At 41.8% G+C, this 21157-nt stretch overlaps 1 protein-coding gene across 1 annotated transcript in view; it reads left to right on the forward strand.

The window, feature by feature from the left end:
- The first annotated feature begins 5361 nt into the window (after window positions 1-5361).
- LOC129858936 (probable ubiquitin-conjugating enzyme E2 W-B) overlaps window positions 5362-21157 on the forward strand; it is a 44136-nt gene continuing 28340 nt past the window's right edge. Inside the window, exons 1-2 of the mRNA XM_055928180.1 lie at window positions 5362-5471; window positions 6332-6423. Of these exons, the coding sequence (XP_055784155.1) occupies window positions 5439-5471; window positions 6332-6423 (125 nt within the window). The 5' untranslated portion in view covers window positions 5362-5438. The remainder of the gene's footprint in view (window positions 5472-6331; window positions 6424-21157) is intronic.

Consider the following 21157-nt stretch of genomic DNA (forward strand, 5'->3'; position numbering starts at 1 on the left):
CGTTTAGTGTTTACAGCTTTACATTTGAATTAGAATAGATCTTGAAGGTCTGTTAGCCTGGTTTATATTCATTAGTGCACACTGGCAAACCATGTCATAATGTTTTGCAATGAAAACTAGTTTCTTATAGGACATGCTTGGGTAGTCCTTCCCCCGTTTCAGTCCATATATTTCCATTTAGGTTCTAGTGGACAACAGCCTGGCTGAATTGTCTTACCTAATATAAAGGTGTTGTTTGGGAGTTCAGTTATCTGTTCCTGATAACGTGTTCGTAGGGTTATACGAGTGTGACGGTAACTGGATTAGCCTACCAATCCATAGACGGGTTCATGATTTCATGTCACACGGCTCCAGTAAAGTGTAGACTCAGTTATCTGCCAACATAAAAACTTAGATAATAAAATACCATGGGCAGGGTGGACCTGATCCCAGATCAGCTTCTCTGAGACACTAGATAAATACGGGCCAATGAGTATCTGCCAACATAAAACCTCATCTATCGAGGCAGACTAATACAGTCAGCTACCTTTACGTCTGATGAATCCATTGGCAAAATAATATAATGACAATGGATCACATCTCTTTGTTACATCACAGAGAAGACCAGTGGAGGCTGGTGAGAGGATCTATAGGAGGATGGGCTCATTGAATTTGCTGGTATGGAATTCATGGAACGGAATTTCTGTGTGTTTGATGTCTTTGATACCGGTCCATATATTCCATTTCAGCCATTACAATGAGCCGGTCCTCCTATGCCTCCTCTCACCAGCCTCCATGGGAGAAGACACTGTTCAACGTTCTAGTAATGTTCTCCGTCATAGGAGAAGGGAAGAGTGTTATATCCCTGCACTAATTTCACTGAAGCCACTTAAGACATCCGACCAGCTCTCTTGGCTCTTTCTCATCAGAGAGGCTGTGCTTATGACCTTAAAAGGTCCTCGACAATGTTGGGAGTCAAATTATCAAGGCGTCTCTGCAAAAACACTTCTGGCATACAGTGCCTTCAGAAATGATTCACACTCCTCGACCTTTTCCACATGTTGTGTAACAGCCTGAATATAAACTAGATTAAATTTAGATTTTTTTTTTGTCACTGGCCTACACACATCACCCCCATAAAGTCAAAGTGGAACACAAGCATTTTTCTACACCCGCAATAACATCTGCTAAAAATGCGTATGCAACCAACAAAATTTGGATTTGATTTGGAATAAATTTGACTAATTAATTATACATGAAATGTTTAGAGTTAATAAGTATTCAACTCCTTTGTTATGGCAAACCTAAATAAGTTCAGGAGTAAAAATGTGCTTTAACAAGTCGCATAAGTTGCATGGACAAAATGTTATTGTACAATAATATTGTTTAACATGAGTTTTGAATGACTACCTCATAACTGTACCCCACACATATAATTATCTGTAGGGTCCCTCAGTCGTGTCGTGAATTTCAAACACAGATTCAACCACAAAGACCAGGGAGGTTTTCCAATGCCTTGCAAAGAAGGGCACCTATTGGTAGATGAGTAAATATAAAGAAGTACACATCGAATATCCCTTTGAGTATGGTGAAGTTATTAATTACTCTTTGGATGGTGTATCAATACACCCAGTCACTACAAAGATACAGGCGTCCTTCCTAACTCAGTTGCCGTAGAGGAAGGAAATCGTTCAGGGATTTCACCATAAGGCCAATGGTGACTTAAAAACTGTCAGAGTTTAATGGCTGTGGTAGGAGAAAACTGAGGATGGATCAACAACATTGTAGTTACTCCGCAATACTAACTTAATTGACAGAGGGAAAAGGAGGAAACCTGTACAGAATAAAAAAATATTTCAAAACATGCATCCTGTTTGCATCAAGTCACTACAGTAATACTGTCAAAAAATTGGCAAAGCAATTACCTTTTTGTCCCTAAAACAAATGTTTATGTTTGGGGCAAATCCAACACATTACTGAGTTTCACTCTCCATATTTTCAAGAATAGTGGTGGCTGCATCACGTTATGGGTATGTTTGTAATCGTTAAGGACTGGGGAGTTTTACAGGCATAAAAAATAAACAAAATGGAGCTAAGCACAGGAACAATCCTAGAGAAAAACCTGGTTCAGTCCGCTTTCCACCAGACACTGGGAGATGAATTCACCTTTCAGCAGGACAATAACCTAAAACACAAGGCAAAAATCTACACCGGAGTTGCTTACCAGGAAGAAAGTTCCTCAGTGGCCGAGTTACAATTTTGACTTAAATCTACTTGAATATCTATGCCAAGACCTGAAAACTATTGTCTAGCAAAAATCAACAACCAATTTGACAGAGCTTGAAGAATTTTCATGAAATAACGGGCAAATGTTGCACAATACAGGTGTGGAAAGCTCTTAGAGCTGCAATCCATGCCTAAGGTGCTTCTACAAAGAATTGCCTCAGGGGTGTGGATACTTACAGTACCAGTGAAACGTTTGGACACACCTACTCATCCAAGGGTTTTTCTTTATTTTTTACTATTTTCTACATTGTAGAATAATAGTGAACACATCAAAAGTATGAAATAACACATAAGGAATCATGTAGTAACTAAAAAAGTGTTAAACAAATCAAAATATATTTAACATTTTTCAAAGTAGCCACCCTTTGCCTTGATGACAGCTTTGCACACTCTTGGCATTCTCTCAACCAGCTTCACCTGGAATGCTTCTCCAAAAGTCTTGAAGGAGTTCCCACATATGCTGAATACGTCTTGTCTGCTTTTCCTTCACTCTGTGGTCCAACTCATCCTAAACCATCTCAATTGGGTTGAGTTCGGGTGATTGTGAAGGCCAGGTCATCTGATGCAGCACTCCATCACTCTCCTTCTTGGTCAAATAGCCCTTACACAACCTGGAGGTGTGTTGGGTCATTGTCCTGTTGAAAAACAAATGATAGTCGCACTAAGCGCAAACCAGGTGGGATGGCGTATCGCTGCAGAATGGTGTGGTAACCAGGCTGGTTAAGTGTGCCTTGAATTCTAAATACATCACCGACTGTGTCACTAGCAAAGCACCATCACACCTCCTACTCCATGCTTCACGGTGGGAACCACACAAGTGGAGATCATCTGTTCACCTGCTCTGCGTCTCAAAAGACACAGCGGTTGGAACCAAAAATCTGAAATTTGGACTTATCAGACCAAAGGACAGATTGCCACCGGTCTAATGTCCACTCCTTGCTGTCCCCAGTCCACCTGGCTGTGGTGCTGCTCCAGTTTCAACTGTTCTGCCTGCGGCTATGGAACCCTGACCTGTTCACCGGACGTGGTACCTGTCCCAGACCGGCTGTTTTCAACTCTCTAGAGACCGCAGGAGCGGTAGAGATACTCTCAATGATCGGCTATGAAAGCCAACTGACATTTACTCCTGAGGTTGCACCCTCGACAACCACCGTGATTATTATTATTTGACCCTGCTGGTCATTTATGAACATTTGAACATCTTGGCCATGTTCTGTTATAATCTCCCCCCGGCACAGCCAGAAGAGGACTGGCCACCCCTCATAGCCTGGTTCCTCTCTAGGTTTTTTCACAGGTTTTGGCCTTTCTAGGGTGTTTTCCTAGCCACCGTGCTTCTACACCTGCATTGCTTGCTGTTTGGGGTTTAAGGCTGGGTTTCTGTACAGCACTTTGATATATCAGCTGATGTAAGAAGGGCTATATAAATACATTTTATTGATTGATTGCTTGTGTTTCTTGGCCCACGTAAGTCCCTTCTTCTTATTGGTGTCCTTTAGTAGTGGTTTCTTTGCAGCAATTCGAAAATGAAGGCCTGGTTCACTTAGTCTCCTCTGAACAGTTGATGTTGAGATGTGTCTGTGAAGCATTTATTTGGCCTGCAATTTCTGAGGCTGGTAACTCTAACGAACGTATCCTCTGCAGCAGAGGTAACTCTGGGTCTTCCTTTCCTGTGGCGGTCCTCATGAGAGCCAGTTTCATCATAGCGCTTGATGTTTTTTGCGACTGCACTTGAAGAAACTTGAAAAGTTCTTGAAATGTTCCGTATTTATGGACCTTCATGTCTTAAATTAATGATAGACTGTCGTTTCTCTTTGCTTATTTGAGCAGTTCTTGCCATAATGTATATTTGTGTTTTTCCCAAATAGGGCTATATTCTGTATACCAGCCCTACCTTGTCACAACACAACTGATTGGCTCAAATGCAACAAGAAGGAAAGACATTCCACAAATTAACTTTTAATGGAAATGCATTCCAGGCGACTATCTCATGAAGCTGGTTGAGAGAACGCCAAGAGTATGCAAAACTGTCATCAAGGCAAAGGGTGGCTACTTTGAAGAATCTCAAATATAAAAATATATTTTGCTTTGTTTAACACTTTTTTGGTTACAACATGATTCCTTATGTGTTATTTCATAGTTTTGATGTCTTCGCTATTATTCTACAATGTAGAAAATAGTAAAAAATTAAGAAAAACCCTTGAATGAGTAGGTGTGTCCAACCTTTGACTGGTAATGTATGTAAATTAGATATTTCTCTATTTAATTTTCCAAAAATGTGCTGAAATGTCAAAAAACGTGTTCACTTTGTGATTATGGACTAGGATTAAAAATACAAATAAATAAAATTAAAATATAGGTCAAAACATACATCATGACAAGAGAGACAACACAACACTACATAAAGAGAGACCTAAGACGACAACATAGCAAGGCAGCATCATATGACTACACAGCATGGTAGCAACACAACATGACAACAACATGGCAACGATACAGCATGGTAGCATCACAACATGACAACAACATGGCAGCAGCACAACATGGTAGCAGCACAAAACATGGTACAAACATTGTTGGGCACAGACAACAGCACAAAGGGCCCCGTGAAGTGAAGAGAATATTCACAGCGAACACACTGGTTCATCCAGAAAAATCTATGTTCAGAATGAAAAATAACCATATCTGGGAAATTGTGCTAAAAGAAAATCCCTCTGTGTGCTGACTGAGGTATGATTATCATGTTGGTAGGCTGGCATTCAACAGCCTGTTGTTACAACCATCAATGCTCTTCACTGTTCCACACATAAAATTGGTTATGATTATCTCCAGGAAAATCTGTGGAATCTTAGAAACAGTTTGAAAGGGCCCTTTATTTCACTGACACTACTAGAGGTCATTGCTATTCAGATAGCTTTTTTTCAACACAGTGCGGGCTGTCTCTAATCCCTCTGTGACACCCCAATTCACATTTTCGATTAAATGCGCTGCTCTGGATTCCTTCAGGCATCTTTGGTTATATTTTCTGTCCTCCAGGCACAGTACTGGGAAGGGCAATATTGTTGTCACAACATTTTCAGTGCCCTTACCGCAAATCAGTGCACTTTTTCTCTTTTGTTTTGTCAACACACTTCCCCCGTCCCATGTGATACCTCTGATGACGTCGCGTCGTCCTGATGCAGGGGGTTTCCATCATGGCGTCGATGCAGGTAAGACTTCTACTGACGGAGAACCATTTTCTTCGGATATCTCTTTTTTTCAGCTGTTATTTCAAGTCAGTTAACACATTTTTTTAAATTTTTTTTACAATTATTATGTGTACTGATTTGTTTACTGTGTCGCTTCAACGCCTACATCTACCTAGTTAGCTCATCATCAATAGCTACCGTTTTTTAGCAACCACTGCACTGCCAGTGCTTATAACTAGCGAGAAGGTGTTAGCAACGATGTTAGCAACCTCGCTATCGTTATGTGCTCAGTTGGGGACTGTCATTTACAAGGTTACTGTAAAATTGCGAGCTAGTTAGCAAACAAATCTAGTTATGAGTGTTGTGACATGCCAGCCAGTAGCAGAACTGGCTAACTGGATAACAGACTAACGTTAGGGTGGTTTGTCTAGTTACGTCATTATGTGTAGTGGTGGCTGGCTGGGTAAACTTGTCTGATATTCATTAAGTGGATTAGCTAGTTAACGATGTTAGTTCTGCATTCCCGAAACCCTATCCAGCTCAAAGTGTTAATATCCAACCAACCAGTTGTCAAAATGCTATCAAGCGGATGGTAAACACTGCGTAGGCTATACTAGCTGTAGTGTTAACACCGAGTTAACGCAAGGAGCTTGAAGCAAGGTTAGCGTACTTTTGATTTAATCTTCAAGTCAAACGATATTACGAGACAGACTAACAGCTAGCTGGATGTCTAGTTAATTGTCTAACAAGCGGAGTACTGACATCTTTGCCGATTGTATCTCAGATCGGTCGCATCATGTTTTCACGAGTAGTTTTCGACTAAAATGACACCTCTATTGTACTCCAGCTACAGCTGAAACGTGTGTTTTCTATCCTTACAGAAACGGCTACAAAAGGAACTAATGGCTTTGCAAAATGATCCGCCCCCTGGAATGACGCTCAATGAGAAAAGTGTACAGAACACCATCACACAGTGAGTATACATCAGTAGTATACATCAGTAGTATACATCAGTAGTATACATCAGTAGTATACACCAGTAGTATACATCAGTAGTGTACATCAGTAGTATACATCCAGTAGTATACATCAGTAGTATACATCAGTAGTATACATCAGTAGTATACATCCAGTAGTATACATCAGTAGTATACATCAGTAGTATACATCAGTAGTGTACATCAGTAGTATACATCCAGTAGTATACATCCAGTAGTATACATCCAGTAGTATACATCCAGTAGTATACATCAGTAGTATACACCAGTAGTATACACCAGTAGTAGTATACATCAGGATGCAGCTTGCTGAGTTATGTGGGTATGCATGTCTTGTTTTGTAACACATATCTATAGCATTTCTCATTGTGAAGAACACGAACACACACACACACACCAACTACCTGGTCAGTACTCAGGGTCATCAGTCTGTATACCTCATAGCTACACACATCCCAGGTACAGGTGGTTACATAGTTTGTACCGATGCTTCTAGGTTGCATTCGTAAATCATTCACTCTGGCAATCTGTTGCCAGTAACACAGTTAGTGATTAATCCTCAAGATAATTACGAAAACAGCCCAACCAGCTCTGCTAGGACGAGACAATGTTCAGAGGTGAGGTGCTCTCTCATTTGTCTGGAAGTAGCTAGCCAACATTAGCTTGTTAGCATGGGTTCTTCAAATCAATTTGATTCGTCACATGCTTCGTAAACAACCGGTGTAGACCTACTAATTAGTGTAGTGTGAGGTTAGTGTAACAGTGTAGTGTGAGGTTAGTATAACAGTGTAGTGTGAGGTTAGTGTAACAGTGTAGTGTGAGGTTAGTGTAACAGTGTGAGGTTAGTGTAACAGTGTAGTGTGAGGTTAGTGTAACAGTGTAGTGTGAGGTTAGTGTAACAGTGTAGTGTGAGGTTAGTGTAACAGTGTAGTGTGAGGTTAGTGTAACAGTGTGAGGTTAGTGTAACAGTGTAGTGTGAGGTTAGTGTAACAGTGTAGTGTGAGGTTAGTATAACAGTGTAGTGTGAGGTTAGTGTAACAGTGTGAGGTTAGTGTAACAGTGTAGTGTGAGGTTAGTGTAACAGTGTAGTGTGAGGTTAGTGTAACAGTGTAGTGTGAGGTTAGTGTAACAGTGTGAGGTTAGTGTAACAGTGTAGTGCGAGGTTAGTGTAACAGTGTAGTGCGAGGTTAGTGTAACAGTGTAGTGTGAGGTTAGTGTAACAGTGTAGTGTGAGGTTAGTGTAACAGTGTAGTGTGAGGTTAGTGTAACAGTGTAGTGTGAGGTTAGTGTAACAGTGTAGTGTGAGGTTAGTGTAACAGTGTAGTGTGAGGTTAGTGTAACAGTGTAGTGAGGTTAGTGTAACAGTGTAGTGTGAGGTTAGTGTAACAGTGTAGTGTGAGGTTAGTGTAACAGTGTAGTGTGAGGTTAGTGTAACAGTGTAGTGTGAGGTTAGTGTAACAGTGTAGTGTGAGGTTAGTGTAACGGTGTAGTGTGAGGTTAGTATAACAGTGTAGTGAGGTTAGTGTAACAGTGTAGTGAGGTTAGTGTAACAGTGTAGTGTGAGGTTAGTGTAACAGTGTGAGGTTAGTGTAACAGTGTAGTGTGAGGTTAGTGTAACAGTGTAGTGTGAGATTAGTGTAACAGTGTAGTGTGAGGTTAGTGTAACAGTGTAGTGTGAGGTTAGTGTAACAGTGTAGTGTGAGGTTAGTGTAACAGTGTAGTGTGAGGTTAGTGTAACAGTGTAGTGTGAGGTTAGTGTAACAGTGTAGTGTGAGGTTAGTGTAACAGTGTAGTGAGGTTAGTGTAACAGTGTAGTGAGGTTAGTGTAACAGTGTAGTGTGAGGTTAGTGTAACAGTGTAGTGTGAGGTTAGTGTAACAGTGTAGTGAGGTTAGTGTAACAGTGTAGTGTGAGGTTAGTGTAACAGTGTAGTGTGAGGTTAGTATAACAGTGTAGTGTGAGGTTAGTGTAACAGTGTAGTGTGAGGTTAGTGTAACAGTGTAGTGTGAGGTTAGTGTAACAGTGTAGTGTGAGGTTAGTGTAACAGTGTAGTGTGAGGTTAGTGTAACAGTGTAGTGTGAGGTTAGTATAACAGTGTAGTGTGAGGTTAGTGTAACAGTGTGAGGTTAGTATAACAGTGTAGTGTGAGGTTAGTGTAACAGTGTGAGGTTAGTATAACAGTGTAGTGTGAGGTTAGTGTAACAGTGTAGTGTGAGGTTAGTGTAACAGTGTAGTGTGAGGTTAGTGTAACAGTGTAGTGAGGTTAGTGTAACAGTGTAGTGAGGTTAGTGTAACAGTGTAGTGTGAGGTTAGTGTAACAGTGTAGTGTGAGGTTAGTGTAACAGTGTGAGGTTAGTGTAACATTGTAGTGTGAGGTTAGTGTAACAGTGTGAGGTTAGTGTAACAGTGTAGTGTGAGGTTAGTGTAACAGTGTAGTGTGAGGTTAGTGTAACAGTGTAGTGTGAGGTTAGTGTAACAGTGTAGTGTGAGGTTAGTGTAACAGTGTAGTGTGAGGTTAGTGTAACAGTGTAGTGTGAGGTTAGTGTAACGGTGTGAGGTTAGTGTAACGGTGTGAGGTTAGTGTAACAGTGTAGTGTGAGGTTAGTGTAACAGTGTAGTGTGAGGTTAGTGTAACAGTGTAGTGAGGTTAGTGTAACAGTGTAGTGTGAGGTTAGTGTAACAGTGTAGTGTGAGGTTAGTGTAACAGTGTAGTGTGAGGTTAGTATAACAGTGTAGTGTGAGGTTAGTGTAACAGTGTAGTGAGGTTAGTGTAACAGTGTAGTGTGAGGTTAGTGTAACGGTGTGAGGTTAGTGTAACGGTGTGAGGTTAGTGTAACGGTGTGAGGTTAGTGTAACAGTGTAGTGTGAGGTTAGTGTAACAGTGTAGTGTGAGGTTAGTGTAACAGTGTAGTGTGAGGTTAGTGTAACAGTGTAGTGAGGTTAGTGTAACAGTGTAGTGTGAGGTTAGTGTAACAGTGTAGTGTGAGGTTAGTGTAACAGTGTAGTGTGAGGTTAGTATAACAGTGTAGTGAGGTTAGTGTAACAGTGTGAGGTTAGTGTAACAGTGTAGTGAGGTTAGTATAACAGTGTAGTGTGAGGTTAGTGTAACGGTGTAGTGAGGTTAGTGTAACAGTGTAGTGAGGTTAGTGTAACAGTGTAGTGAGGTTAGTGTAACAGTGTAGTGAGGTTAGTGTAACAGTGTAGTGAGGTTAGTGTAACAGTGTAGTGAGGTTAGTGTAACAGTGTAGTGTGAGGTTAGTGTAACAGTGTAGTGAGGTTAGTGTATCAGTGTAGTGTGAGGTTAGTGTAACAGTGTAGTGAGGTTAGTGTATCAGTGTAGTGTGAGGTTAGTGTAACAGTGTAGTGAGGTTAGTGTAACAGTGTAGTGTGAGGTTAGTATAACAGTGTAGTGTGAGGTTAGTGTAACAGTGTAGTGTGAGGTTAGTGTAACAGTGTAGTGTGAGGTTAGTGTAACAGTGTAGTGTGAGGTTAGTGTAACAGTGTAGTGTGAGGTTAGTGTAACAGTGTAGTGTGAGGTTAGTATAACAGTGTAGTGTGAGGTTAGTGTAACAGTGTAGTGTGAGGTTAGTGTAACAGTGTAGTGTGAGGTTAGTGTAACAGTGTAGTGTGAGGTTAGTGTAACAGTGTGAGGTTAGTGTAACAGTGTAGTGTGAGGTTAGTATAACAGTGTAGTGAGGTTAGTGTAACAGTGTAGTGAGGTTAGTGTAACAGTGTAGTGTGAGGTTAGTGTAACAGTGTAGTGTGAGATTAGTGTAACAGTGTAGTGTGAGGTTAGTGTAACAGTGTAGTGTGAGGTTAGTGTAACAGTGTAGTGTGAGGTTAGTGTAACAGTGTAGTGTGAGGTTAGTGTAACAGTGTAGTGTGAGGTTAGTGTAACAGTGTAGTGTGAGGTTAGTGTAACAGTGTAGTGAGGTTAGTGTAACAGTGTAGTGTGAGGTTAGTGTAACAGTGTAGTGTGAGGTTAGTGTAACAGTGTAGTGAGGTTAGTGTAACAGTGTAGTGTGAGGTTAGTGTAACAGTGTAGTGTGAGGTTAGTGTAACAGTGTAGTGTGAGGTTAGTGTAACAGTGTAGTGAGGTTAGTGTAACAGTGTGAGGTTAGTGTAACAGTGTAGTGTGAGGTTAGTGTAACAGTGTAGTGTGAGGTTAGTGTAACAGTGTAGTGTGAGGTTAGTATAACAGTGTAGTGTGAGGTTAGTGTAACAGTGTGAGGTTAGTATAACAGTGTAGTGTGAGGTTAGTGTAACAGTGTGAGGTTAGTATAACAGTGTAGTGTGAGGTTAGTGTAACAGTGTAGTGTGAGGTTAGTGTAACAGTGTAGTGTGAGGTTAGTGTAACAGTGTAGTGAGGTTAGTGTAACAGTGTAGTGAGGTTAGTGTAACAGTGTAGTGTGAGGTTAGTGTAACAGTGTAGTGTGAGGTTAGTGTAACAGTGTAGTGTGAGGTTAGTGTAACAGTGTAGTGTGAGGTTAGTGTAACAGTGTGAGGTTAGTGTAACAGTGTAGTGTGAGGTTAGTGTAACAGTGTGAGGTTAGTGTAACAGTGTGAGGTTAGTGTAACAGTGTAGTGTGAGGTTAGTGTAACAGTGTAGTGTGAGGTTAGTGTAACAGTGTAGTGTGAGGTTAGTGTAACAGTGTAGTGTGAGGTTAGTGTAACAGTGTAGTGTGAGGTTAGTATAACAGTGTGAGGTTAGTATAACAGTGTAGTGTGAGGTTAGTGTAACAGTGTGAGGTTAGTGTAACAGTGTAGTGTGAGGTTAGTGTAACAGTGTGAGGTTAGTATAACAGTGTAGTGTGAGGTTAGTGTAACAGTGTAGTGTGAGGTTAGTGTAACGGTGTGAGGTTAGTGTAACAGTGTAGTGTGAGGTTAGTGTAACAGTGTAGTGTGAGGTTAGTGTAACAGTGTAGTGAGGTTAGTGTAACAGTGTAGTGTGAGGTTAGTATAACAGTGTAGTGTGAGGTTAGTGTAACAGTGTAGTGTGAGGTTAGTGTAACAGTGTAGTGTGAGGTTAGTATAACAGTGTAGTGTGAGGTTAGTGTAACAGTGTAGTGAGGTTAGTGTAACAGTGTAGTGTGAGGTTAGTGTAACGGTGTGAGGTTAGTGTAACGGTGTGAGGTTAGTGTAACGGTGTAGTGTGAGGTTAGTGTAACAGTGTGGTGTGAGGTTAGTGTAACAGTGTAGTGTGAGGTTAGTGTAACAGTGTAGTGTGAGGTTAGTGTAACAGTGTAGTGTGAGGTTAGTGTAACAGTGTAGTGTGAGGTTAGTATAACAGTGTAGTGAGGTTAGTGTAACAGTGTGAGGTTAGTGTAACAGTGTAGTGAGGTTAGTATAACAGTGTAGTGTGAGGTTAGTGTAACGGTGTGAGGTTAGTGTAACAGTGTAGTGAGGTTAGTGTAACAGTGTAGTGAGGTTAGTGTAACAGTGTAGTGAGGTTAGTGTAACAGTGTAGTGAGGTTAGTGTAACAGTGTAGTGTGAGGTTAGTGTAACGGTGTGAGGTTAGTGTAACAGTGTAGTGTGAGGTTAGTGTAACAGTGTAGTGAGCTTAGTGTATCAGTGTAGTGTGAGGTTAGTATAACAGTGTAGTGTGAGGTTAGTGTAACAGTGTAGTGTGAGGTTAGTGTAACAGTGTAGTGTGAGGTTAGTGTAACAGTGTAGTGTGAGGTTAGTGTAACAGTGTAGTGTGAGGTTAGTGTAACAGTGTAGTGTGAGGTTAGTGTAACAGTGTAGTGTGAGGTTAGTGTAACAGTGTAGTGTGAGGTTAGTGTAACAGTGTAGTGTGAGGTTAGTGTAACAGTGTAGTGTGAGGTTAGTGTAACAGTGTAGTGTGAGGTTAGTGTAACAGTGTAGTGTGAGGTTAGTGTAACAGTGTAGTGTGAGGTTAGTGTAACAGTGTAGTGTGAGGTTAGTGTAACAGTGTAGTGTGAGGTTAGTGTAACAGTGTAGTGTGAGGTTAGTGTAACAGTGTAGTGTGAGGTTTGTGTAACAGTGTGAGGTTTTTGTAACAGTGTAGTGTGAGGTTAGTGTAACAGTGTAGAGTGAGGTTAGTATAACAGTGTAGTGAGGTTAGTGTAACGGTGTAGTGAGGTTAGTATAACAGTGTAGTGAGGTTAGTATAACAGTGTAGTGAGGTTAGTGTAACAGTGTGAGGTTAGTATAACAGTGTAGTGAGGTTAGTGTAACAGTGTAGTGAGGTTAGTATAACAGTGTGAGGTTAGTATAACAGTGTGAGGTTAGTGTAACAGTGTAGTGTGAGGTTAGTGTAACAGTGTAGTGAGGTTAGTGTAACAGTGTAGTGTGAGGTTAGTGTAACAGTGTAGTGTGAGGTTAGTGTAACAGTGTAGTGAGGTTAGTGTAACAGTGTAGTGTGAGGTTAGTATAACAGTGTAGTGTGAGGTTAGTGTAACGGTGTAGTGTGAGGTTAGTGTAACGGTGTAGTGAGGTTAGTGTAACAGTGTAGTGAGGTTAGTGTAACAGTGTAGTGTTAGGTTAGTGTAACGGTGCAGTGTGAGGTTAGTGTAACAGTGTAGTGTGAGGTTAGTGTAACAGTGTAGTGTGAGGTTAGTGTAACAGTGTAGTGTGAGGTTAGTATAACAGTGTAGTGTGAGGTTAGTGTAACAGTGTAGTGAGGTTAGTGTAACAGTGTAGTGTGAGGTTAGTGTAACAGTGTAGTGTGAGGTTAGTGTAACAGTGTAGTGTGAGGTTAGTGTAACAGTGTGAGGTTAGTGTAACAGTGTGAGGTTAGTGTAACGGTGTGAGGTTAGTATAACGGTGTGAGGTTAGTGTAACAGTGTAGTGAGGTTAGTGTAACAGTGTAGTGTGGTTAGTGTAACAGTGTAGTGAGGTTAGTGTAACAGTGTAGTGTGAGGTTAGTGTAACAGTGTAGTGAGGTTAGTGTAACAGTGTAGTGAGGTTAGTGTAACAGTGTAGTGTGAGGTTAGTGTAACAGTGTAGTGTGAGGTTAGTGTAACAGTGTAGTGTGAGGTTAGTGTAACAGTGTAGTGAGGTTAGTGTAACAGTGTAGTGAGGTTAGTGTAACAGTGTATTGAGGTTAGTGTAACAGTGTAGTGAGGTTAGTGTAACAGTGTAGTGTGATGTTAGTATAACGGTGTGAGGTTAGTGTAACAGTGTAGTGTGAGGTTAGTGTAACAGTGTAGTGAGGTTAGTGTAACAGTGTAGTGTGAGGTTAGTGTAACAGTGTAGTGAGGTTAGTGTAACAGTGTAGTGTGAGGTTAGTGTAACAGTGTAGTGTGAGGTTAGTGTAACAGTGTAGTGTGAGGTTAGTGTAACAGTGTAGTGAGGTTAGTGTAACAGTGTAGTGAGGTTAGTGTAACAGTGTAGTGTGAGGTTAGTGTAACAGTGTAGTGAGGTTAGTGTAACAGTGTAGTGAGGTTAGTGTAACAGTGTAGTGTGAGGTTAGTGTAACAGTGTAGTGAGGTTAGTGTAACAGTGTAGTGAGGTTAGTGTAACAGTGTAGTGAGGTTAGTGTAACAGTGTAGTGTGAGGTTAGTGTAACAGTGTAGTGTGAGGTTAGTGTAACAGTGTAGTGAGGTTAGTGTAACAGTGTAGTGAGGTTAGTGTAACAGTGTAGTGTGAGGTTAGTGTAACAGTGTAGTGTGAGGTTAGTGTAACAGTGTAGTGTGAGGTTAGTGTAACAGTGTAGTGTGAGGTTAGTGTAACAGTGTAGTGTGAGGTTAGTGTAACAGTGTAGTGTGAGGTTAGTGTAACAGTGTAGTGTGAGGTTAGTGTAACAGTGTAGTGTGAGGTTAGTGTAACAGTGTAGTGTGAGGTTAGTGTAACAGTGTAGTGTGAGGTTAGTGTAACAGTGTAGTGTGAGGTTAGTGTAACAGTGTAGTGTGAGGTTAGTGTAACAGTGTAGTGTGAGGTTAGTGTAACAGTGTAGTGTGAGGTTAGTGTAACAGTGTAGTGTGAGGTTTGTGTAACAGTGTGAGGTTTTTGTAACAGTGTAGTGTGAGGTTAGTGTAACAGTGTAGAGTGAGGTTAGTATAACAGTGTAGTGAGGTTAGTGTAACGGTGTAGTGAGGTTAGTATAACAGTGTGAGGTTAGTATAACAGTGTAGTGAGGTTAGTATAACAGTGTGAGGTTAGTATAACAGTGTAGTGAGGTTAGTGTAACAGTGTAGTGAGGTTAGTATAACAGTGTGAGGTTAGTATAACAGTGTGAGGTTAGTGTAACAGTGTAGTGTGAGGTTAGTGTAACAGTGTAGTGAGGTTAGTGTAACAGTGTAGTGTGAGGTTAGTGTAACAGTGTAGTGTGAGGTTAGTGTAACAGTGTAGTGAGGTTAGTGTAACAGTGTAGTGTGAGGTTAGTATAACAGTGTAGTGTGAGGTTAGTGTAACGGTGTAGTGTGAGGTTAGTGTAACGGTGTAGTGAGGTTAGTGTAACAGTGTAGTGAGGTTAGTGTAACAGTGTAGTGTTAGGTTAGTGTAACGGTGCAGTGTGAGGTTAGTGTAACAGTGTAGTGTGAGGTTAGTGTAACAGTGTAGTGTGAGGTTAGTGTAACAGTGTAGTGTGAGGTTAGTATAACAGTGTAGTGTGAGGTTAGTGTAACAGTGTAGTGAGGTTAGTGTAACAGTGTAGTGTGAGGTTAGTGTAACAGTGTAGTGTGAGGTTAGTGTAACAGTGTAGTGTGAGGTTAGTGTAACAGTGTGAGGTTAGTGTAACAGTGTGAGGTTAGTGTAACGGTGTGAGGTTAGTATAACGGTGTGAGGTTAGTGTAACAGTGTAGTGAGGTTAGTGTAACAGTGTAGTGTGGTTAGTGTAACAGTGTAGTGAGGTTAGTGTAACAGTGTAGTGTGAGGTTAGTGTAACAGTGTAGTGAGGTTAGTGTAACAGTGTAGTGAGGTTAGTGTAACAGTGTAGTGTGAGGTTAGTGTAACAGTGTAGTGTGAGGTTAGTGTAACAGTGTAGTGTGAGGTTAGTGTAACAGTGTAGTGAGGTTAGTGTAACAGTGTAGTGAGGTTAGTGTAACAGTGTATTGAGGTTAGTGTAACAGTGTAGTGAGGTTAGTGTAACAGTGTAGTGTGATGTTAGTATAACGGTGTGAGGTTAGTGTAACAGTGTAGTGTGAGGTTAGTGTAACAGTGTAGTGAGGTTAGTGTAACAGTGTAGTGTGAGGTTAGTGTAACAGTGTAGTGAGGTTAGTGTAACAGTGTAGTGTGAGGTTAGTGTAACAGTGTAGTGTGAGGTTAGTGTAACAGTGTAGTGTGAGGTTAGTGTAACAGTGTAGTGAGGTTAGTGTAACAGTGTAGTGAGGTTAGTGTAACAGTGTAGTGTGAGGTTAGTGTAACAGTGTAGTGAGGTTAGTGTAACAGTGTAGTGAGGTTAGTGTAACAGTGTAGTGTGAGGTTAGTGTAACAGTGTAGTGAGGTTAGTGTAACAGTGTAGTGAGGTTAGTGTAACAGTGTAGTGAGGTTAGTGTAACAGTGTAGTGTGAGGTTAGTGTAACAGTGTAGTGTGAGGTTAGTGTAACAGTGTAGTGAGGTTAGTGTAACAGTGTAGTGAGGTTAGTGTAACAGTGTAGTGTGAGGTTAGTGTAACAGTGTAGTGAGGTTAGTGTAACAGTGTAGTGAGGTTAGTGTAACAGTGTAGTGAGGTTAGTGTAACAGTGTAGTGTGAGGTTAGTGTAACAGTGTAGTGTGAGGTTAGTATAACAGTGTAGTGTGAGGTTAGTGTAACAGTGTAGTGAGGTTAGTGTAACAGTGTAGTGTGAGGTTAGTGTAACAGTGTGAGGTTAGTGTAACAGTGTAGTGAGGTTAGTGTAACAGTGTAGTGAGGTTAGTGTAACAGTGTAGTGTGAGGTTAGTGTAACAGTGTAGTGTGAGGTTAGTGTAACAGTGTAGTGTGAGGTTAGTGTAACAGTGTAGTGTGAGGTTAGTGTAACAGTGTAGTGTGAGGTTAGTGTAACAGTGTAGTGTGAGGTTAGTGTAACAGTGTAGTGAGGTTAGTGTAACAGTGTAGTGTGAGGTTAGTGTAACAGTGTAGTGAGGTTAGTGTAACAGTGTAGTGTGAGGTTAGTGTATCAGTGTAGTGTGAGGTTAGTGTAACAGTGTAGTGTGAGGTTAGTATAACAGTGTAGTGTGAGGTTAGTGTAACAGTGTAGTGTGAGGTTAGTGTAACAGTGTAGTGTGAGGTTAGTGTAACAGTGTGAGGTTAGTGTAACAGTGTGAGGTTAGTGTAACAGTGTAGTGAGGTTAGTGTAACAGTGTGAGGTTAGTGTAACAGTGTGAGGTTAGTGTAACAGTGTAGTGAGGTTAGTGTAACAGTGTAGTGAGGTTAGTGTAACAGTGTAGTGAGGTTAGTGTAACAGTGTAGTGTGAGGTTAGTGTAACAGTGTAGTGTGAGGTTAGTGTAACAGTGTAGTGAGGTTAGTGTAACAGTGTAGTGTGAGGTTAGTGTAACAGTGTAGTGTGAGGTTAGTGTAACAGTGTAGTGTGAGGTTAGTGTAACAGTGTAGTGTGAGGTTAGTGTAACAGTGTAGTGAGGTTAGTGTAACAGTGTAGTGTGAGGTTAGTGTAACAGTGTAGTGTGAGGTTAGTGTAACAGTGTAGTGTGAGGTTAGTGTAACAGTGTAGTGTGAGGTTAGTGTAACAGTGTGAGGTTAGTGTAACAGTCTAGTGAGGTTAGTGTAACAGTGTGAGGTTAGTGTAACAGTGTAGTGAGGTTAGTGTAACAGTGTAGTGTGAGGTTAGTATAACAGTGTAGTAAGGTTAGTGTAACAGTGTGAGGTTAGTGTAACAGTGTAGTGTGAGGTTAGTGTAACAGTGTGAGGTTAGTGTAACAGTGTAGTGTGAGGTTAGTGTAACAGTGTAGTGTGAGGTTAGTGTAACAGTGTAGTGTGAGGTTAGTGTAACAGTGTAGTGAGGTTAGTGTAACAGTGTAGTGAGGTTAGTGTAACAGTGTAGTGTGAGGTTAGTGTAACAGTGTAGTGTGAGGTTAGTGTAACAGTGTAGTGAGGTTAGTGTAACAGTGTAGTGTTAGGTTAGTGTAACAGTGTAGTGAGGTTAGTATAACAGTGTAGTGTGAGGTTAGTGTAACAGTGTGAGGTTAGTGTAACAGTGTGAGGTTAGTGTAACAGTGTAGTGTGAGGTTAGTGTAACAGTGTAGTGTGAGGTTAGTGTAACAGTGTAGTGTTAGGTTAGTGTAACAGTGTAGTGAGGTTAGTATAACAGTGTAGTGTGAGGTTAGTATAACAGTGTGAGGTTAGTGTAACAGTGTAGTGAGGTTAGTGTAACAGTGTAGTGTGAGGTTAGTGTAACAGTGTAGTGTGAGGTTAGTGTAACAGTGTAGTGTGAGGTTAGTATAACAGTGTGAGGTTAGTGTAACGGTGTGAGGTTAGTGTAACAGTGTGAGGTTAGTGTAACAGTGTAGTGTGAGATTAGTTATTTCCTTATTAATCTACTTTCATATATACCTTTGTGTGTATTTTCAAGTACAGACTACATTTGAGCTTTTTTTTATATGCCAAATGTAATGTTATTGTTGCTTCAAAGTAAGATAAGGCTTTTCAGTCAACCAGATTTCATATCTTTTGGCAATGTCTCACAGAACTGTGGTTTGTACACTGTGTTCTGTACACTGATCTGTGATCAGTACACAGTGGTCTGTATACTGATCTGTGGTCTGTACACTGATCTGTGATCAGTACACTGTGTTCTGTACACTGATCTGTGGTCAGTACACTGGTCTGTACACTGATCTGTGGTCAGTACACTGTGGTCTGTACACTGATCTGTGGTCAGTACACTGTGTTCTGTACACTGATCTGTGGTCAGTACACTGTGGTCTGTACACTGATCTGTGGTCAGTACACTGTGTTCTGTACACTGATCTGTGGTCAGTACACTGTGGTCTGTACACTGATCTGTGGTCAGTACACTGTGTTCTGTACACTGATCTGTGGTCAGTACACTGTGGTCTGTACACTGATCTGTGGTCAGTACACTGTGTTCTGTACACTGATCTGTGGTCAGTACACTGTGGTCTGTACACTGATCTGTGGTCAGTACACTGTGGTCTGTACACTGATCTGTGGTCAGTACACTGTGTTCTGTACAATGTCTCACAGAACTGGTTTTGGTTCTGTGCCCCTTGTGTTTCTGAGCAAGTCGAAAGGTTAATAAAACAATGTCAAACGATCGTTAGTCCGTTGAGTGCTAGTATAGAATTCTACAATCTAGTAAAGATCAGAACGTTGATTTGGACAGGCAGTCCCTTAACGTCCCTTAACGTCCCTTAACGTCCCTTAACGTCCCTTAGCGTCCCTTAACGTCCCTTAGCGTCCCTTAGCGTCCCTTAACGTCCCTTAGCGTCCCTTAGCGTCCCTTAGCGTCCCTTAGTGTCCCTTAACGTCCCTTAACGTCCCTTAACGTCCCTTAACGTCCCTTAACGTCCCTTAGCGTCCCTTAGCGTCCCTTACTGTCCCTTAGCGTCCCTTAACGTCCCTTAGCGTCCCTTAGCGTCCCTTAACGTCCCTTAGCGTCTCTTAGCGTCCCTTAACGTCCCTTAGCGTCTCTTAGCGTCCCTTAACGTCCCTTAGCGTCCCTTAACGTCCCTTAGCGTCCCTTAACGTTTTTGAGGAGAAGGTGTTATTGCAGACGTGTTCACAGAATGAGAATGAGCTGAAGGAGTTTCACCTGAATCTCTCCTCTGGGGTGTATTCACTACAGGGAGGCTGCTGAGGGGAGGACGGCTCATAAAAATGGCTGGAATGGAGTCTTTTAATTTAAAAAAAAGATGTATTTAACCTTTATTTAACTAAACAAGTCAGTTAAGAACAAATTCTTATTTACAATGACGGCCTACTTGTAAAGTCCCCCTGGCCAAACCCTCCCCTAACCTGGACGATGCTGGGGCAATTGTGCGCCTCCCAATGGAACCTCCGATCGCGGCCGTTTGTAATATATCCCGGGATCGAACCCGGGTCTGTAGTGGCGCCTCTAGCACTGCGATGCAGTGCCTTAGACCGCTGCGCCACACAGGAGTTTCCATGTGGTTGATGCCCTTCCATTGATTCCATTCCATTAACTCCATTCCATTGATTCCATTCCATTAACTCCATTCCATTAACTCCATTCCATTGATTCCATTCCGTTGACTCCATTCCGTTGACTCCATTCCGTTGACTCCATTCCGTTGATTCCATTCCGTTGATTCCATTCCGTTGACTCCATTCCGTTGACTCCATTCCGTTGACTCCATTCCGTTGACTCCATTCCGTTGACTCCATTCCGTTGACTCCATTCCGTTGACTCCATTCCGTTGACTCCATTCTGTTGACTCCATTCTGTTGACTCCATTCCGTTGACTCCATTCCGTTGACTCATTCCGTTGACTCCATTCCGTTGACTCATTCCGTTGACTCCATTCCGTTGACTCCATTCCGTTGACTCCATTCCGTTGACTCATTCCGTTGACTCCATTCCGTTGACTCATTCCGTTGATTCCATTCCGTTGACTCATTCCGTTGACTCCATTCCGTTGACTCCATTCCGTTGACTCCATTCCGTTGACTCCATTCCGTTGACTCATTCCGTTGACTCCATTCCGTTGACTCCATTCCGTTGACTCCATTCCGTTGACTCCATTCCGTTGACTCCATTCTGTTGACTCCATTCCGTTGACTCCATTCCGTTGACTCCATTCCGTTGACTCCATTCCGTTGACTCCATTCCGTTGACTCCATTCCGTTGACTCCATTCCGTTGACTCCATTCCGTTGACTCCATTCCGTTGACTCCATTCCGTTGACTCCATTCCGTTGACTCCATTCCGTTGACTCCATTCCGTTGACTCCATTCCGTTGATTCCTTTCCATTAACTCCATTCCGTTGACTCCATTCCGTTGACTCCATTCCGTTGACTCCATTCCGTTGACTCCATTCCGTTGACTCCATTCCGTTGACTCCATTCCGTTGACTCCATTCCGTTGATTCCATTCCGTTGACTCCATTCCGTTGATTCCATTCCGTTGACTCCATTCCGTTGACTCCACTCCAGCCATTATTATGAGCTGTCCTCTCCTTAGGCAACTACTAAAAACCAGACGGAAGCAAGCGGAAAGAAACGTGGAGGAACTGAATTTGACCAGGAGAAGCTCTCGTTTTTTTGTTGCAAACCGTTTTCCCGTTGCAGAGTGCTTGACTCTGTCTCTCTGTCTGTCTGCTGTAATGGGAATTCACAGACAGACAGACAGACAGACACACTGGTTTTGTCAGCGGCATACCTTTTTTGTTTTAGTTCCGTCTGATGTCCTTCCCAGTAACAGCCATCCATTCTTGTCCTTTACAAAACATTGGCTTCTGATATAATCTTTCTCAATGAGAAGCAGCAACCAAAGCAAATCAATGGCGTCCATGTGATGGAGTGGATTCAGAGATACGGTAGCATGTGTTAATGTTTAGTAGCTGTTGTTTATGGAACTGTGTGTGTGAGAGAGTGAGTACTCTCTGTTTCTAGTTGTTGTTCCCCCCGTGGTGTTGTGGATCAGTGTCCCCTGTATTTACACAGCTGTATGATAGTAGCATAGATACCACGGTGTCATGATGTCGCCATGATGTCACCACAGTGTCATGCCGTCACCGGAGTGCGTGCTCCTCGGGCCAATGTAAACAAGGAAACGCCCCCTGTGGTGTGTATGGTCAGGATGACCTTTATCCTTCCCCCCGTATTAAA

This window comes from Salvelinus fontinalis, chromosome 7 (genome assembly GCF_029448725.1).
Source record: "Salvelinus fontinalis isolate EN_2023a chromosome 7, ASM2944872v1, whole genome shotgun sequence".
NCBI lineage: Eukaryota > Metazoa > Chordata > Actinopteri > Salmoniformes > Salmonidae > Salvelinus > Salvelinus fontinalis.